Source organism: Mustela nivalis, assembly GCF_964662115.1.
Source record: "Mustela nivalis genome assembly, chromosome: 2".
Taxonomy (NCBI): Eukaryota; Metazoa; Chordata; class Mammalia; order Carnivora; family Mustelidae; genus Mustela; species Mustela nivalis.
In genome coordinates this window covers 19,721,588-19,739,119 of record NC_139021.1, presented here as the reverse complement: position 1 = coordinate 19,739,119, position 17,532 = coordinate 19,721,588, and the positions used below count along the sequence as shown (strand labels likewise).

The 17,532-nt window shown below is 42.4% G+C and overlaps 1 protein-coding gene across 9 annotated transcripts in view; it reads right to left on the bottom strand.

Moving 5' to 3' along the window:
* The window catches only part of ENPP2 (ectonucleotide pyrophosphatase/phosphodiesterase 2), a 107,013-nt gene that overhangs the window by 68,842 nt on the left and 20,639 nt on the right, over positions 1-17,532 (bottom strand). For 5 of the 9 annotated variants that reach the window (XM_082721786.1, XM_082721784.1, XM_082721785.1 and 2 more), the window contains exon 2: positions 9,565-9,667. In XM_082721786.1, coding sequence (XP_082577912.1) covers positions 9,565-9,667 — 103 coding nt within the window. Of the gene's footprint in view, positions 1-9,564; positions 9,668-9,879; positions 10,145-17,532 lie in introns of those variants that run through there. The other 4 variants (XM_082721788.1, XM_082721790.1, XM_082721789.1 and 1 more) reach the window with 2 other exon arrangements.

Genomic DNA, 17,532 nt, shown 5'->3' with positions numbered 1-17,532 from the left:
GTGTCTCTGCGGATGTTAACGATGCCAACAGAGAAGAGAACATTGATGTACACACTTAGAAACAAGAGTTCATGTCCCTCTTTGAAAAGCTGTAACTTTTTGTAAGGAGATTTGAGCCTAAATGATCCGAGAACAGTCTGAACATACGGAACTGAAATAGAAGACTTGTAAGACCTCTTCCAGCCATTAAATAAATCTATACTCATAACTGAAGTTACACAAACATGGACACCATAATCTCAGCTTGTCAAAAATAAATCCTTTTTATTTTCTATGATATGACTATATATCTAGAAATCTCAGGATCAACTAAAATTTTAGGGAAAAAATAGGTGAGACAAAAATTCCACATGTTTGTATTATATAAGTTCAAAAATTCAATGGAAGTTCCATTCCTCATAGTTCTTAAAAGATATGATATTAGGTATAAATTTCATCAGACGTGTAGGACGTACCTGAAGAACACATTAAAACTCTACAAGAAGGTATTTCAAAAGATTTCATTAAATGGAAAGATATACATCTTAGAGATAAAAATAATATTATAAAAATATCAGTTTTTCCTAAATGAACCTAAAGGTTCAATGCAACCACAATAAAAATATAAAGAGGAGTTTTTTAAACTGGAGAGGATATTAAAAATTTATAAAAAATGAATAAATGAAATGAAAAGCACTTGAAAGTAAGAGTAATTTGGTGAAGACTAGATAGTAAAGTATATTCTGGAGTTAAATAATTAGAACAGTTTATACCAGGAAATAAGTAAATCAATGCTGAAAGTGGGAATGGGAAATAGAGTCAAATATATGAGAATTTATTTATGATTAAAGCAATTGGAGAAAGAAAGAGGCATTAATCAGGAGGTAAAAGAAGGATTAATTAGTAAGTAGTGCTGGAATAACTGGCCGACTGGAAAAAATGCAATTCTCTTGTCATCATAGCTTACAAAATAATTAATTTCTGATGAATGGAAAGCATAAGCAGTGTCCTACCTGTTGCTAGGAATGAAATTTTTTGTAAAACAGAACACATTTTGGTAATGCATAGGAATCTTTCACCCAGAAATTCCATTACTAGGAATTCACCTCTCATGTATATTTGTACAAGTTTACCAAGATACATATAAAAGAATCACCGTATCCATTAATGGAATATTGCCCAACCCTTAAAAAGAATGAGTTAGAGCTGTGTAGGGTACTATGGAAAGATCTATAAAATTATATTAATGTGTTTTTTTTTAAGAGCAAAGCAACAGAACAGTATGATAGTATTAAACATCATATTCTGTGTCATAAATAGAGGTAAAGAGAGTGATAAGGATATAAATAAATATAAAAATAAAAACAGAGCCAGAGAAGGGGGGGCAGAGGCATTGAGGAAAGGTACAGGTGTCAATAACCTTCCTCTCCCCCCATAAGAAACTCTTTACAGGAATTATATTTGAGCAAAATGACTGAGAACGAGAGAAGCAGAGGGATTTTTCTTTTCCTTTCTGTAGTTTGAAACTTCTAGGATTTTATCAATTCTTTTGTTTGTTTGCTTATTTCTATCCCTCTTATACATATAACATATATATTTATAACTCTGTGTACATATTTATGTATAAAGTATATATTATATAATATATACTATATAGAAATAGCTTAATTGTTATTGATGACATGCTATGTATACTCTTACTTCCTTATTTCTGTGTCTGAATTTTTCATTTTTTTACAATTGGCATGTATTACTTTTGAAAACCAGCAAACAGAAGAAGCAGGCGGAGAACAGAAGTTAAATAACATTTCCAGGTTCGCTGAAGCCATTCATCCGAACATCCCGTCCATCCCTCAGTCCTTTGTCCTTTTAAAAGTCAGAGTCACCCCATCCTAGCCTTTATGGCATCAGATCAGTTCAAGTAAAGCAAACAGATGCACTAGACCATGAGATGTGAAACACTTGTGCATGGTCGATTCTGGGATGTTGAAACACATACAAACCGCACCAGCTCAGTTTAGGAAACAATGTCGGGTTTCCAATGCAGTGCCGTACCTCTGGTTCAAAAACCACATTTTTCTATTGACTTTGGCCAACCTAGCAACAGTGCATGCTGGGCCATAAGAAACTGCAGGGGGAGGAGAGGTTGAGATGTGCAAAAAGTAAAAATAGAGAAAGTCCTATAATAAAAACAAAGATAGGAAAAGTGCTTATAATTGAATTATTCTTTTACTTAGGGGTACCGCTTAGACAGACCCTGTGGCCATTTAATAAATTCTGAGCAGAATTCACTCCCGTGAGCTGCATACACAAATACGCTCAGCTAGGCTTATCGCTGAGATGATGCTACGAGGTCCAAAGGCACATGGTTCGTAGTTGCTGACTCGTCCTGTCTTTTCTTCTTTATGGTGTCCACCCGGCATTTGAAATAGTCCTCTGGGCATGCCCTTTGCTTTTCCTGCATCACAACCTCTTCCCTATTTCTCTCTTTACTTTTAAAACATCTGTGTGGAATTTTAGCCATTTTAAGCCTTTCTCCATCCATGTCAGTCACGTGATTTTTACTGCATCCCTACCGCATTGATTATCCTGACTGTATCCCCCACTTTGTTCTTGAAAATCATTGACTCTCTCTCAGTTGCTTCCCCCTAATGATCATCTTTGCCAAGCCTTAAACGGAAGACAGCTTTGTGAAGGAAGTGTTGCTCATGTGTTCATCACGCAAACACACAGATGGTAAAAAGTGTTGGACTCAAGGTTTACCAACAGCTTGCAAGTAAGGCTAAGTTCGGGGGCCGGGACGGACTGGGGACACACAGGCCAAATTCGTTCTTGGCTGGCTTGGACTCTGCTGACAATGGCAGCCAGAGATATGCGAAGATGAATTGATCCATGTAGTCCTTCCAGTCCAATAATCTGAAGAATTTGAACTTCCGCACCTCTGTGAGTGAAGTCAGGTCGTAGGGTAGAGCCACATTCACTTTGCCTTTCCAGGGCCTATCCCATCCCCACCATCTTCCTAACAAGCTCTGACCCCCATACTCTTGTTTCTGGCTTTTTCATTCCATACCCGTGTCTCATGTCTTTCCCTCCGCCCCACCCCAGCCTAAGGACAGATATTAGGTCTTGGCTTTTTATTGGAAAATGTTAAACCTGGTTCCATACAGAAATATTCTCTGACTTATTATATGTCTAAATTCTAAAATCTGTAAAGCTTTCCTTTACGTGACCTAAACCAGGAGTACATCGATCTGAGCGCTCAGGTTCTATAACTTATTGAATGGGGTGATAAAAACTGCAGGATCAGTTTGATGAGGACTTGTGGTGCCTCATAATTACGGAGACGCCCATAAAAGTTCAGAACCATCAAGGAAGACAAATGACAAAAACAAACACCTAGAAAGGATCGAGTCGAAAATGTGGGAAAAGTATGGAGGTTTAGAATTTCCTACGAGACATCTGCCAGTGCTTTTGTGAGATTCAAATTCTATCGCTGCCTTCCTCATTACATATTTAAATAATGCTATTTTGCTTAAAGTTGCAACTCAGTTCCAGAATCTTAAAAAATAACTCTTACAGTCTCTACAGACCCTTTTCTTAAAATAGGGACTTCAAATTTTAAAACAGGTATATATGTACATATATGAGAGGCATAAAAGTGTTACATGCTCCTTATTTTTCACAGAAGCATTTTGTGATTTAAATACCACCAATGTAAAAATGTGATTTATTATGCTCAAATTCATAATTCTGATAGACCCAGGTGAAATTGTTTTCATTTAGGTAATTAAAATCTTATTTCTAAAACATTCCATTGGGACGCCTGGGTGACTCAGTCAGTTGAACATCTGACTCTTATTTTCAACTCAGGTCATGACCTTGGGGTCATTGGGTTCCACATTGGGCTCAACAGTCAGCAAGAGTCTGTTTGAGATTCTCGGTCTCCCTCTTCCCTCTACCCCTCCCCTCCACCCACTCTCTAAATAAATAAATGAATGAAGTCTTTCTAAACAGGTAAAACAAAAAATACAATGGGGATGCCTGGGTGGCTCAGTGGGTTAAAGCCTCTGCCTTTGACTCAAGTCATGATCCCAGGGTCCTGGGATCGAGCCCTGCATTGGGCTCTCTGCTCCATGGGGAGCCTGCTTCCTCCTCTCTCTCTGCCTGCCTCTCTGCCTGCTTGTGATCTCTGTCTGTCAAATAAATAAAATGTTTAAAAAAAACACACACAATGTTCCATCTTAACCATACATAGGCATCTTACCACACAGAGGCAGTGTCATAGACTTCTGGTGCCATTTATATGGGGAAAAACTACCGATAATTTAATAGGCCATTGGGAAAGGATGTAATGCATGACAAGAGTGGTGACCTACCCATGAGTTCATCCCAGACGCCTAATCCTATCATCCTCTAATCCCCATCAATCCTCTAAATCCCTCGGCAAAATGGAAATTTTCATATCTGGATGTTGATCAGTGAGGGAAGCAGTACTGAAGTTTGAAAACCTTCCATTTCCTAAAGCTGGAAGACTCTTTCTTCAAGCTTTGTGCGGTGGCCCTGTGTCCAGGGTCTGAGAGATGGCGCCCTGTCTCTTCCTCCCGTTCTCTGAGGTCTTCAGCCCAAGTGCTTCCTGAAAGTGAGAGGGAAGCCTTACAAGGGGCTGTGGGCTGTGGTTATGTGGCCTCCTGTTTAAGGGCACTGACACAGAACTGGTTCTCCTCTGTCTGCCTGCCATGTCTGAAGTAGAAACCACAGGGAAAGGAGGCTGTCAAATGGACGACATTCAAGATGCTGACCAACTCTAGCATTTCATGTTCTCTTATGCCTCTTCTGGAGTATATGATTCATCCTTTCTAGTCATACTCTCTCATACCACCGTGGCCATGTGTTCCTGATACGACTGACCTTATCCCACAGGGAGTAGCCCTTACAGACAAGTCTCCATGTCAGTATCTCTGCTTCCTAAAGACATCAGTTCCTATAGATGCCCACTCTGGTGACACCACTCTTCTCTCCTCCTTGTCAGATTCTGGACCAGCTATCACGGACAACTTTTTCAGTAAATGGGCCTACCTGGGAAGTTTTCAGACACCTGCACTTTTAAAGAATTTATTAACATATCATTCTCATGTAGAAAGTTCTCATATACTAGAAGAAAACTGATTTATGTGACATAAATAAAATAGATTAAAAACTTTAGCTCAACTTTTGAACCCCCCGGGTAGCATTTAGGATGGTAGTCAGTAGAGTATGTCTGAATGGTTTGCAAATCTGCCCCCAAACATGGAAATATTGTTGTCAAAATCACAGGTACCAGCGACTTGAAAAGGTAAAAGTTTAGACACTGGCCTTCAAACATAAGTGAAGATAAATTAAATGTATCATCATATACTTAACACCTTATATTCTCATCACCCCTAATATGGCATTTTGTTTTCAAAAACCTTTTCCGATAAAAAGGTAATCTTATCCCTGTTTTCCTGATTGGAAAATCCGAACCCTCAGGCTAATCTGAGCTAAAAAAGGGTCTGGTTAAAATTTTAGATCATCTGAATACAACTATCGCACTGTTTTTGTTCACAAAGGATTTTTCCAAATTCTGTACACAGTCTATGACTCTGATGAAGACATGATTTGGAAAGGTTTTTGGTTTGAGAATCTGTGTGGTAACTATGGGGGACTAAGATTTCTGGGTATACCGACAAGATAGAGAATTCTGTGTAGTTTTAAGATAAATGAAAAACCCCTATTCCAGAGCTTCATTTAACAAAGCCCTGAATGACCTGTGCCCTCTTTAGACTCTACTCTGCAAAGTTTTATTCCATTTACTTAAATCACCCCATGACTCGAGGTGCCTGGGTAGCTCAGTCTGTTAAGCGACCGACTCTCGATCTCGGCTTAGGTCATGATCTCACTGTTGTGAGATCAAGCCCTGCGTCAGGCTCCATCCTGGGTACAGAGTTTGCTTAAGATTCTCTCTCTCCCTCTTCCACTGTCCCTCCCCTCCTTGCCTTTCTCTGTCTGTCTCTCTCTCAATAAACAAACACCCCTGACTCCACATTTTATTTAACATCAAGTCCCAAAACCTGATCTTAAGTCATGACAGGGTCTTCCTTCCAGAATCACGGCTGTTGTATCTGTCTGCTTTGCAGCTTCCTACATGCTACTCTGCCACCATCGAGACAGTTTTTTTTATTGTAGAAGGCGATTCTCAGACTTATCGGATGAACACGAACCTTCTCGTCCCTCTTACCCTGGTTGTCTTCTCTGCGATTCACAAAGACTCACTTTCCTCATAAAGCTGTGAGAGACACTCCTCCTTGTCTATCTGCCCACGAATTTCATTCACACTCACACACTTTTAAGCTCTGGAGTCACTAAAAATGATGACGACTTGGGTGGGGCTTTCGAGTCTCTCTTTGCCAGTCACTCACCAACTCACAAACTTTCCTGGGCCTCGAAAGTATTAAGTGGCTTGAGTTTCAGAGGATAGCCCATTTCCATCCGGAGACTGAAAGGGAATCCATCACAGATTTCAGTGAAATCGCCTCCACTCCGCACTACAAACATACGTATACACATATGTCTTTGAGTACAGACACACACACACACACACACACACCTGTATGCATACCAATTCCCTCACAACCTTAAAGGTAAATCAAGCTGGCTACCCCCCAGACATATGCAACAAAGATGTCAAACGGATGTGCACTTCCTATTTACATTTTCTTTGAAAACATACTCCATCCATCCCGTGCCCCTGATTGCCCATTATATTTACCCAAGAGAATTATACTTAGCTCTGCTCGTTTCATATCTCCTAAGAAATCCGTGGATCTCTTACCATCTGGTAGAAGAAATCCCATTCTAGCATTACTTCCGGTGGGTCACTAGGCCCTAACAATAAACCAGCCAACAAGTGTGCTAGTTAGTTAATTATAACAGTCTGTTTGCACAGCCACAGCCTTGAAACTAACATCCCAGTCCAGAGTACAGCAGTGAGGGTCTGCCCTATGGGTAGAACTTTCTCACCTAATCCTGAGGACTCTGAGAAACTACGTTTACCAAACAAGAAGGTACGTGCTTTTGAATGGGAGCTCTTACTTTGGACAGTCTGAAGCCAGCCATAAATTAATACCCTTGGAGTTCCATTTGGTCACACAGTCTTGGAGCACTGAGCTTCTCCGGATTTCTCTGGAATGTGAAAGCATTGCTGAAAATTGGCATGGCTGCCTTTCCTTTTTAGTATCTTGTCCTAATACACATATAAAAGTTTGCCCAGGGTTTTCTGATGTGAAGGTCTTGCTTACAGAGCAACTGGCCTCATACATTCTCTGAGGGAGGCCCTTTCAGGGCACATAGAACATTTAAAAAGATGAACCTGATTAAACTTTCTGCATGATGCACTCATCCTGGTTTCCAAAGTACATCTCTTGGCTTTATTCAGGAGAAATCAACCATTAGTGCCCCAAACCCTGGTAAACTACGCAAACAGATAAATTAAAAATAAGAAGCGTGCAGGCATACCAAAATCCTAAAACTCAGACATAAACGTCATCGTATCCCCACTAAGATTCAAAGAAGTAGGATTTCCACTAAGATTATTTAGCAGATACCATAAATTAAATAATCCACAATTTAATTAAATAATTCAAGGAGAAAATATGCTGTGCTACATTTAAATTCACTTAGATGTACACATTACAATATAAATTAAATTATTTTTACAGACGTAACATAGACTCAGTAGTTCTTAGAGCTGCTTCTTATAATGTATGGAGATAATTATGCATAAAACATATTTCAGGATTAATAAATCTGTTCTATACTTTCCAAGTTCTCCAGTAGAGTGCATCCAAATTCAAGGATCAATGAAACAGAATGGATAGAATCATGAGCTATTTTTTTTTTTAATCCAGAAGGAAAATTAGAAATCATCTAGGCCTGCATCTCGTTATACAGCTAAGGACACAGACATCCCAAGTGACTTGCCCAAGGCCACACAGCAGATTCTAAGGATCCGAGTGGTCAGTCCAGGACCTCATGACTGTTTGCCCCAAAAAATCAACTATGAAAATAATGAGTTACTTCATTTTACACATTCATTAAGAAAACAGCTTGTCCCCTCTTGGTTCTGGCTGAAGGACCAGGACTCTGAGGCAGAAAAGAGGTTCCTTCTAGAAAGAACCAGCAGTGGGCTCTCAAGGGGCTCGTTTGCCCACAGGATAACACTAAGGCTCCAATCCTCCTGTCAGTCTGCGCAGTTACAGTCAGTGCTAATGGGAGTTATACTTGTCTAGAACAAGAAATAGAGGTCTTTGAAGACAGCATTTGTTACCAATAAAAACAGGATTCTCCAGCCCAGTGATCTCTCCTCTTTCTCCCCAACAGAAGACAACTCATTTTGCCCATTTGGCTCCCTGAGGTGCAGTTTTTATGATCTATTTTCTCACTTTGCACCCCAACCACACCCCACCTGGACTCACTAAACTACTCCCCATATTATTCTTTCAATCTTCTGGCATGACTCAAAAAGCAACTTACTTGAGGTGAGGACGACCTAGTATTCCATATATATCTATCTATATAGATATATATAGATATCATGACTTGGTTAATAAAAGTTCATGCTGGCTCAGTAGAGACAGGTGATCGTCTTTGAGATCAGTCAGGTCAAAAAATACGGAGAAATCCAAAATCCGCAGAAAGGTAGACAAACATGCTGAGATGTCAGAAAAAGTCAAGAAAATATTGCCCCCTAGAGTACCCATTACTTAATATGTAATTTTTATTTATAAAACCATCAGCAGCTCCAATTTCCAGGAAATTAACCAACTCATTACTTAAGACCTGGTCAGTTAAGCCCCCTCGGTCTGCACAAGGAGCTCCTTTATAAGAATTCCCACACTGCTTATGGCACAGTGTATTGTAAAAGGAAACTCTTTCACTTTGGTTCTATTAGTTAAGTCAAGGTACACTATTAAAACTTACCTGCCGTTATGCCAAAAGAGAAAGCTGGGTGCAAGTCAATCCTGGGAGCTCTTCAAAGCATCTCCTCTCTCTTATATTTTTCCTATTCTAGGTAAATCATAATCTCATAGTCCTAAATTCTGAAGTCTCAGGAAGACAGTTCACTGCTTTTTTGCTCACTGACACCCCCTTTATAAATTTTTTTTTGGTAGATCAGAAGTTTCTGGAGACAAATTCTACATTCTATGCCATGTGACAATAAATCAAAGTCATGTCTCTCCAGTATTAAACCAGCACATGTTCCCACCACTTTTCTCTCAGCCTTGTCTGCTAATGAGAGTTTTAATTTTATCTTAAAATGTGTGAGTTTCAGAGTACAAAGATTGAAATAGCCAGTTATCACGGAGCGAGCCTACATGTTCTTGTCATCAAAACCACATTCTCTCACCTGAATTAAACACAGAGCTCTTTTTACTCCGAAGAAATCTGGGACTCAATTAGTTACACTGCAAGGTTAGCTTAAAGATGCATTTCATTGGGAGCTGACATGGACTACCCAGTGCCTAGTATTTTAAAAGGACTGACAGCACGAGCAGTGGCCACACTTACCTGTAGGAGGGCCTTCATCCCAACCTTCTGCCCTCTTTATTCGATGAGCTGTGAATCCTAAGCAGATATTGACTCCGACAGCAAAAGTGAACAGGGATATGACCTAAAGGAATAAGGAGATTGAGGTGTCAAACCAAGGAGTCAGATGTCAGGAAGGTAACCGGAAGGACTTCAACATCACCACCCTACCCTATGACTTCCGAAATGCACCACAAAGCGCCGTCTTCAGTTTTAAAACAAAAAGAAAAAAAATCCCAAATCAGGAACCAGTTCTCCCCTCCAGTCCTTCCCCAGCGATGCCGTAATCTCTCCTACCTGATAGGGCTGGCCCGGGCTTCTCCTGGCCATGGCCGAGGGTTCTTGGAAAGCCTTCTGCAGTGCGCTGTTCTCTTTTGCCTACACTGAATGCACTGCTTTTTGGGGGCTCTGAGTCCAGTCTATTAACTACAAGTAATCCCACCTGGGAGGTTGACAGCCGCCTCTGATTTGCCCGGAGCTTGATTTCATCACGATTGGTTCACAAATGGCAGCTCTGAGCCCGAGAGGCTGGAAACATCCCTCTCCTTCTCCCCACCCCCTTATCGGTCCCGCCCCTAACACACACACACACACTTTCATGTGGTTTCCTCTGGTAACATGAGGGTTTCTTATGTTGCTGTGGTTAATAACAGTGCATGTTCATTTTCCTTCCCTCACAAAAACATGGTTTTTAAAAAAGAAACCAAATGTATTTGATCCGATCAAAATGAAACAGATCTGCAAAAGGGTTTCCACCAGCTTTAAGCTTTTAAGGTTTACAATGTCATTACTCAATGTAGTCAACCTCACGGCTGTATTTAAAAACACACACACACACACAGACACACACACACACACGGAAAGTTTTATAATTTATGAACCTAACAACTTTCCCTGTCTTTCCCATTTATTTATTTTTCTCTGGCAGTTTAAATGACCCTGTCCCTACTGCCACATGCTCAGCTACTCCCGACTACTCAAATATTTCTCACGATAAAATCTCCCAAGATTGTAACTAAACACCAGAGATAGCATTATTTTTCCTCGTGGTATTGTTAGCGTTTAAAGAAGTAACTTTTATCAAAATGCTGGGAATGCCAGCTAAGCAGCAGAGAGTCCTTCTGCCCTGTGAGGAAGGACAAAATAACTTCAGCCTGTCTCTTCTTCCTGAAAAAATGCTGTCAGCTTGGTTTATATTTGGAGGGGGAGGGGAGAGAAGGGGAGGACGAAGGGGAAGGGGTGCTGGACGGGGAAGCTTTATTAGTGATTGAATTTAGGAAGGAAATCCCAATGGCAGCAAGAAGTTAGCTTTAAAAATTGTTTCCCTGATTATTCCCCAGTTGTGCTGTCCTCTAACCGCCGCCCCTCCCCCCCAACGCTGTCCTCTAAGGTCAATGTTAAAATGTTAAGTTTCTTTAGGAAGCATTTGGCAACCAGAAGGCTTCTGAAAGAAATCAAGGTCTCTAAATCTGAAAGTTATTTAAATATTGTCTGCTTTTAGGATTCAGAGGAGGGAAGAAGGCTTGCCTTCAGTTTCCCTTGCGCCCGGGGGGCGGGGCGGGGGGGGGGGGGACCATCAATCTCGGCTGAGGGCTTGTGTGTACATTAACAAATACAGCACTTAGCATGCAACAGATTGCGAACCGGGCAGTAGCTCTGCTCAAATCAAACACGAGAGCACAAAAGCAAGACCTTGTTTACAGCGGGTTGCACAGTTGGCCTGGGTTTCATTATATATTCTAGAATTCAGTAACAGCTAATTGAGAAAAGGAAAACACACTGCCAAACTTCAAGTTGCCTTTTTAGAATCCGTTCAGCTTTGTACTCTCACAGAGAGGGCAGGCTTGTGGATTTTTCTCCAGAAGTCCCTTGCTTTATTTTCGGGGCCATACTGAAATGATTTGGAGTCGGGTATTGAGCAAGGCTTAGGAACGATGTTCGCCCCGTGTAAGAGTCCTCTACTCCTCAGGTTCGAGTTCAAGGTGCAGCCTTGCTTTTTACAGCAGAAAATGATACACCGAAAAGGAAAAGCTCAAGGCAAACCTGGGATTGCCTCGTATTGTATGCCAATGGTGTTCTGAATGCTCCCCTAAAACCCTGCTTCCCCTTCTCTCTAACCTCTCTGGCCCTTGCCAACAACTTCAGATTCTGTCTGACATTTGATTATAGAGACCCAGCTTAAGGATAATGAAGCCTCCTCTTGAGGGGGGAAAAAAAGACTCAGAAGCTGAGCATCGTCCATTAATTTTTTTTTGACATACAGTGAAGCTGTGCAGAGAAAAAAGCCTTAAGTGTAATAGCCGATCCATAATTGGCTTCTGTACAGCACTTGTTACCAATGATCTAAGAGGACTGAGCTCAGGCATTATTTCCATCAACCGTTCTGTCAAGGAGTTTTGTCTTCAGGTCATTGTGCACACGGAACCCATTAAAACACACATATTCACATGTGCATATGTGCATGCGCGCGCGCGCGCACACACACACACACACACACACACCATCTAACCATACGGAGTTAAACAGAATTTTATTACAAGACATCATGATGAATTACCTCTCGGGGGATGACCGAAGTCCCCACCTCAGGCATCAAATCGACTACAAAATACAATTACCTTTCATTATCAAAAACAGAAAACCAAAAAAATCTGGAAAAGCGTACCATAGGTCTAGAAACTCAACCAAGTGACTGCAATGTGGTCCCAAACCTTCTGTTAACACAACCCAATCAAGAAAGTCTACCTAATCTGGTAGTTTTAAGATTCTGGAATAACGCCCCCTGTGGCTGGGTCAGTAAATAAGGAAGTGTAAAAGAAAGACTCAAATTAACTTCCAGAATGGTTTATCAATCCAGCCATATGTCAGAGAACACTGCCCCCTGGCAGAAAAAAAAAAAAAAAAACCCAGAACTATAACAAATCTTGCTACAGACTCAGGCCTTAGTAATCACTCTGTGGTTCTCAAGCTTTATTGGGCATTAGAATCAGGCCAGGATTTGTGGCCTGCTCCCCAAGATTTGGATTCACTCCTATGGGTGTAGGGGGCAAGGCAAAGAAATGAGGATTCTAGAGGTCAGACAAGAACTTTGCAGTAGGTTTTTCTGACACAAGGGATGTCAGAAACACATTGAGAGAACAGAGCATTGTAATAAATTATTCTGAGTTAATAGGTTTATGTCCTGTGTGTTGAATTGCTTGGTCTCCTTCCTAATGTAATTTTCATACATGATGAAAAGCATTCATTCCCTATTAAGTGGACATAAAAGTCGAGAGTTCTTCATGACACACCATGGCTGTTCCTCCATGGGAATCATCTCCAAACTGTAAGCAGCAGAACAGAATTTTATTTACTTTGCTGGTGGCACAAAGCCGCAGTGTGTGTGTTGCCTGATCGCGATACAGTAGTTGCATTTATACTAACTAACGCACAGTCTATCTTTCATGAAATGGTTCTGTGAATCCTTGTTCCAGAGCCCTGATGAAGGTAAGAGGGCTTGAGGTTCGTAGTGAGATTCGAAAGATACATAATTGAAGGTTGTCATTCTAACCTCCTGCGGTAATTACGGAATGTTCATGAACTGATTCAGCCTTTATCGACATCCACTTTCTCGTGGGGCAGAATTAACTGCATCATGGCATCTTGACTGCAGCTTGACCCTATTCCTGGAATTCCCTTAGAGGTCGGTGTTGGGCAGTTACTAACCACCTGATTTTTCAGCGGTATCTCTTGGCATAAATACAGCACATATGCTCAGAAAGTACGAAAAGAGCAGCCACGTGTCTTCTCCCTATTTTAATTTAAAACTCTCTGAGCTGAGTCTTGCTTTTAAATTCTGCTGTGGTTGCCGGCTGTTAGAAAATTCAGGAGAAAAACAGGATAGCAGTCTTTGCGAAAGGGGTTTACCAATCTAAATTGAGCAAAAAATTATGGTGGCTAATGGAGGAGCGAGCGCGCACAATTGCTCCCACAAGTCGGGACAGCAGATGTGTACAAAGCAGACACCACTTAAGATTCTAAACCACCGATGCAAGGTTTTATGGGTAATCTATGGCCCCAGGGGATTCTCCAGTGGAGAAATAACATACATCTATTCAAACGCGAAAAGGACTTATGTTATTAGTTATTACACCATTGAAAGCTGAAATCAACACTGGCACATCTTTCAATGACCACAATTTATATAGTAAATCTCTCTGCATGATACTTATTTCCAATGGAATCTAAGCATATGCCCCCCCTCCACTGCACACACACCAGAACAATCTCTTTCCTCTAAGAATCTTCATTCATTGCACAAATATTCATTAGTTTCCACAGCATGCCAAGCACTGTTCTGAGCACTAGGGGGTATATGGGGAGCTGAACCAAGCATCGCCCCCTGAGCCCCCTAAAATCAATCAAACAGACACAGAAATAAAAGCAAAGTTGCACCTGGCTACGTGTAGAAATGCAGAGGTAAATTTGGCTATGAGAGCATACAATTTTGCATTGATCTAGTTAGGAGGCTCATGGAAGACTTTGTGGGGTATCAGTGGGGGGGAGATGTGCAGGGTAAGTGGGACCAATGAGGTAAGAGAGGAGAAGATACTAGACAGAGCATACAGCATGAGCAAAGCTTCTGTATAGGGTGGAGGGCCAGCGCACCCATGATACGGAAAGACAGCTGGTCGACTAGAGCTGCAAAACACAAGTGAGCATGGCGCGCAAGGACCGAGGGGTTAGCAGGGGCCAGCTCGGTGGGGCTTCATCTGTCATGTGGGGTGTTATTGCCTGGCCCTATGAGCAATGGAAAACCATAGAAGGGCTTATGAAGGTGATTTACCCAGATTTGAAGGACAAATCTCTGTACAGTGTAGAGGGGAAGTGGAGGGAGTCAAGGGCAGATCCCGTCAATCAGGTGGGAGTGACGGAGCTAGTGACAACTGGCACCAAGCCAGGTCGTAGCGATGGGGACGGAGAACACTGGGAGAGTTGGGGAAAGACCCATCAACGAACTGGGTACAAGGAACGAGGCACAGGGGTGTGAAGAGTGACTCCCGAGCAAATGAAGCTGGAATTGGATGGTGATGACCAAGTACACAGAGCGCTCAGGAAAGTCACTCCTTCGGTGCTAACTGGATTAGAAAACAGACGTGGAGATACGTACCCGCTTGCTAACACTCCAGAATTAGTTCAAATGAAGGGATATGGCTAATAGCTTTAACACCTTTGTCCCTAATTGTAAAAAATCACCTAAGGCAGTTGCATTCAAGTTACCTTGGACTTGAAATACTGAAGATACACGCATTCATGGCTGAGATTCAAAAGGAACTGCTGCCAGGAACACTCTAGTCCGTTGCTAGCTCTAGCTCATAATACAAACACTTTAAAACGTAGAAGTCAGTTTGTCTACTTGTTCTCAGCTACTCTCAAAGCTGCATGCTCAATTTCCAGGTACGTGGAGGAAGGACGTAACAGGTGGGCAAAATGGCTCCCCTGCGTGTGCAGGAGCTCGAGCGAGGTTCTGTGGGGGTGTCGACTCTGTACGGAGCGCTGTGGAACACGCTGCATGTATGGCCGCGTGTGCGACTGCAGAAAAGACGTCCACCCCCGAGCTAAAGGCTCATCCTTTGCCTTCTCATCTCTCACCCCAGCAGGCTGCGAAGCTGCTGCCCGTTCCACTTGCAGATGAAGAAATGGAAGATCCAAAATTAAGGGACATCTCCAAGACAGGTCTAGAACCCGGGTCACCTAAGCCAGCTTCATTCCCTCTCCCACCCTCGCATGACTTCCCTCTGTTACACCACATGAGGGCCTCGACTCTACACATGCAGAATGCAGCCGCCCAGGCAACGGGCTCACCTCCCAAGTTCACTCCTTCTCATGAAAACCTCCTGCAATCCCTCCGTCTCTTGTTCCTTATCATCAGACACCAAGTCTATGGGTTCTAGATATTGATTCCAGCTATTACCATCTTTTCTCAGAGCTGGCTGAGCGTTACTAATATCTAAATGGTCTTCCCATGTGAATATTTTAGATGTTCCCCTCATCTTCATTCTTTGGGACACACATGGGCAGTTTGTCTCATGCAAATGGTTCTACCTGTTTGCATCTTCTGTCCCCTCCAAACACCCTTTCTTTGAGACCTCTCTTTTTTTATATATAAGATTTATTTATTTGTTTGAAAAAGAGAGCATGAGCAGGAGGAGCAGAGGGAGAAGGAGAGAATCTCAAGCGGGCTCCATGCTGAGTGCAAAGCCGCAGGGAGCTTTTGACCCTGAGATCACCACGTCAGCTGAAGCCTAGAGTCTACCGCTTAACCCACTGTACCAACCAGGTGACCCAAGTTGTGGTCATTAATTAAGCCTCTTTTAATTCATTCCCATTTAGTGCCCAGAGAAGCTGGCATAAAATGCAGATCTGCTGATTTTCCTCCCCATCTCAAAATCTGCAGCAGTTCTCCAAGTGCGATCCCTGGGCCAGCAGAGCCGGGGTCACCTGGAAAGGTACAAATCCTTAGGTCCTACCTCACGTCTACCTAATCAGAAACTCAGGGGGTTGCAGTGGGTAGAGCCACCACTCTTTGTTAACAGCCGCCCCCCATGTGTTTCTGCTGCAAGTTTGAGAACCACTGACCTAAAGCATAAAATCCAAAGTCCTTGGCAAGGCAAATAGGATTCTAAATCCAAAATTAAGTTCCCCGGAGTCAGATCCCAGCTCTACTACTGTTTAACTGTGAGACCTTACATTACCTTTGGCGAACTGCTTCTCCACCCTAAGACTCTGTTTTCTCATCTGTATCCAGCTCATAGGATTCCTAAGAGAATTACCTGGAATAATCTGGGCAAATTGCCTAGCTCAATGCCCAGCACAGAAGAATGTTTAGTAAATGTTAAGTTTGTTTAACTAGAGAAAGATTTGCTGTTCCTCGATTAAGGTATGCCCTCTCGCACATCCATTCTTTAATATAGATTGTTGCTTTGGTCTAGAATGCCCTTCTCCACCAAATCTCCCTGGCAAACTCCAACATATTCATGAAAATTCAGGTCAGGGGTCACTCCTCTGCAAAACCCTCCGTGATTTTGCCTCTCCTATACAGACCAATGGACTCTTCAGCTCTGCTCCCTTATTGCTGATAAATCCCTTTTGAGGCCTCTCTGTCCCTTGGGATCTCTGAACTCAGGACCAGTCATCCTTGTACTCCACAGCACTTTGCATCTTTCCTGGGGTATAACAGGCAGACAATAAACGTTTGTTGAAGGAAGTACTTGGTGTCAAGAACTTTGAATTGGAACTTCAAATGAACTTCAACCAAACTTCAACCCTTGCTCTCTTACTAACTGATAAAGTTCTAGAACCTAGGTGAGGTTCGGTGGGCTGAGGTCCGGAGCCGATGACCAAGAAAGAATTCTTGAGACATCTTTGGTGCAAAATGATGGTTTATTAAAACACGGGGACAGGACCCGTGGGCAGGAAGAGCTGCTGCCCTGGGTTGTGAGGGATGGCAAGTTATGTACCCTGTGGTTGGGGGAAGGTGAAGGAAAAGGGGGGTTTCTCCGGAGCTTTCATATGCTAAAGAGGGCCTACAAGGTGCCAGGATGTCCCAGGCCTGCAGGAGGCCTTGCCCTTGCGGCTGGATCAATGTTGTCTTTAGACCAGCCATTAACATTAAGATAGTTGGGAGACTTTTTGGTGGGGTGTCACAATCCTGCTATCAATCATCTTTGTTAGTGAGATTTAGGACATTTCTAAGCCAAGGGAGACTCCTGTCTAGCCGGATTGTGAGCTCTGCAAGTTAACTATTTGCTTATTGTTCATGGCAGTCAGGGCTGCCTGAGGGATGCTACACATATGACAGAGGGGAAGCGGATGGGGGGTGGGGGTACAAGGCTCCAGCTTTTGCTTTGTCTTCAGCCAGCCTCGTGCTCCCTCATCACTAACTACTACCTGGGTCACTTCAAGCCCATG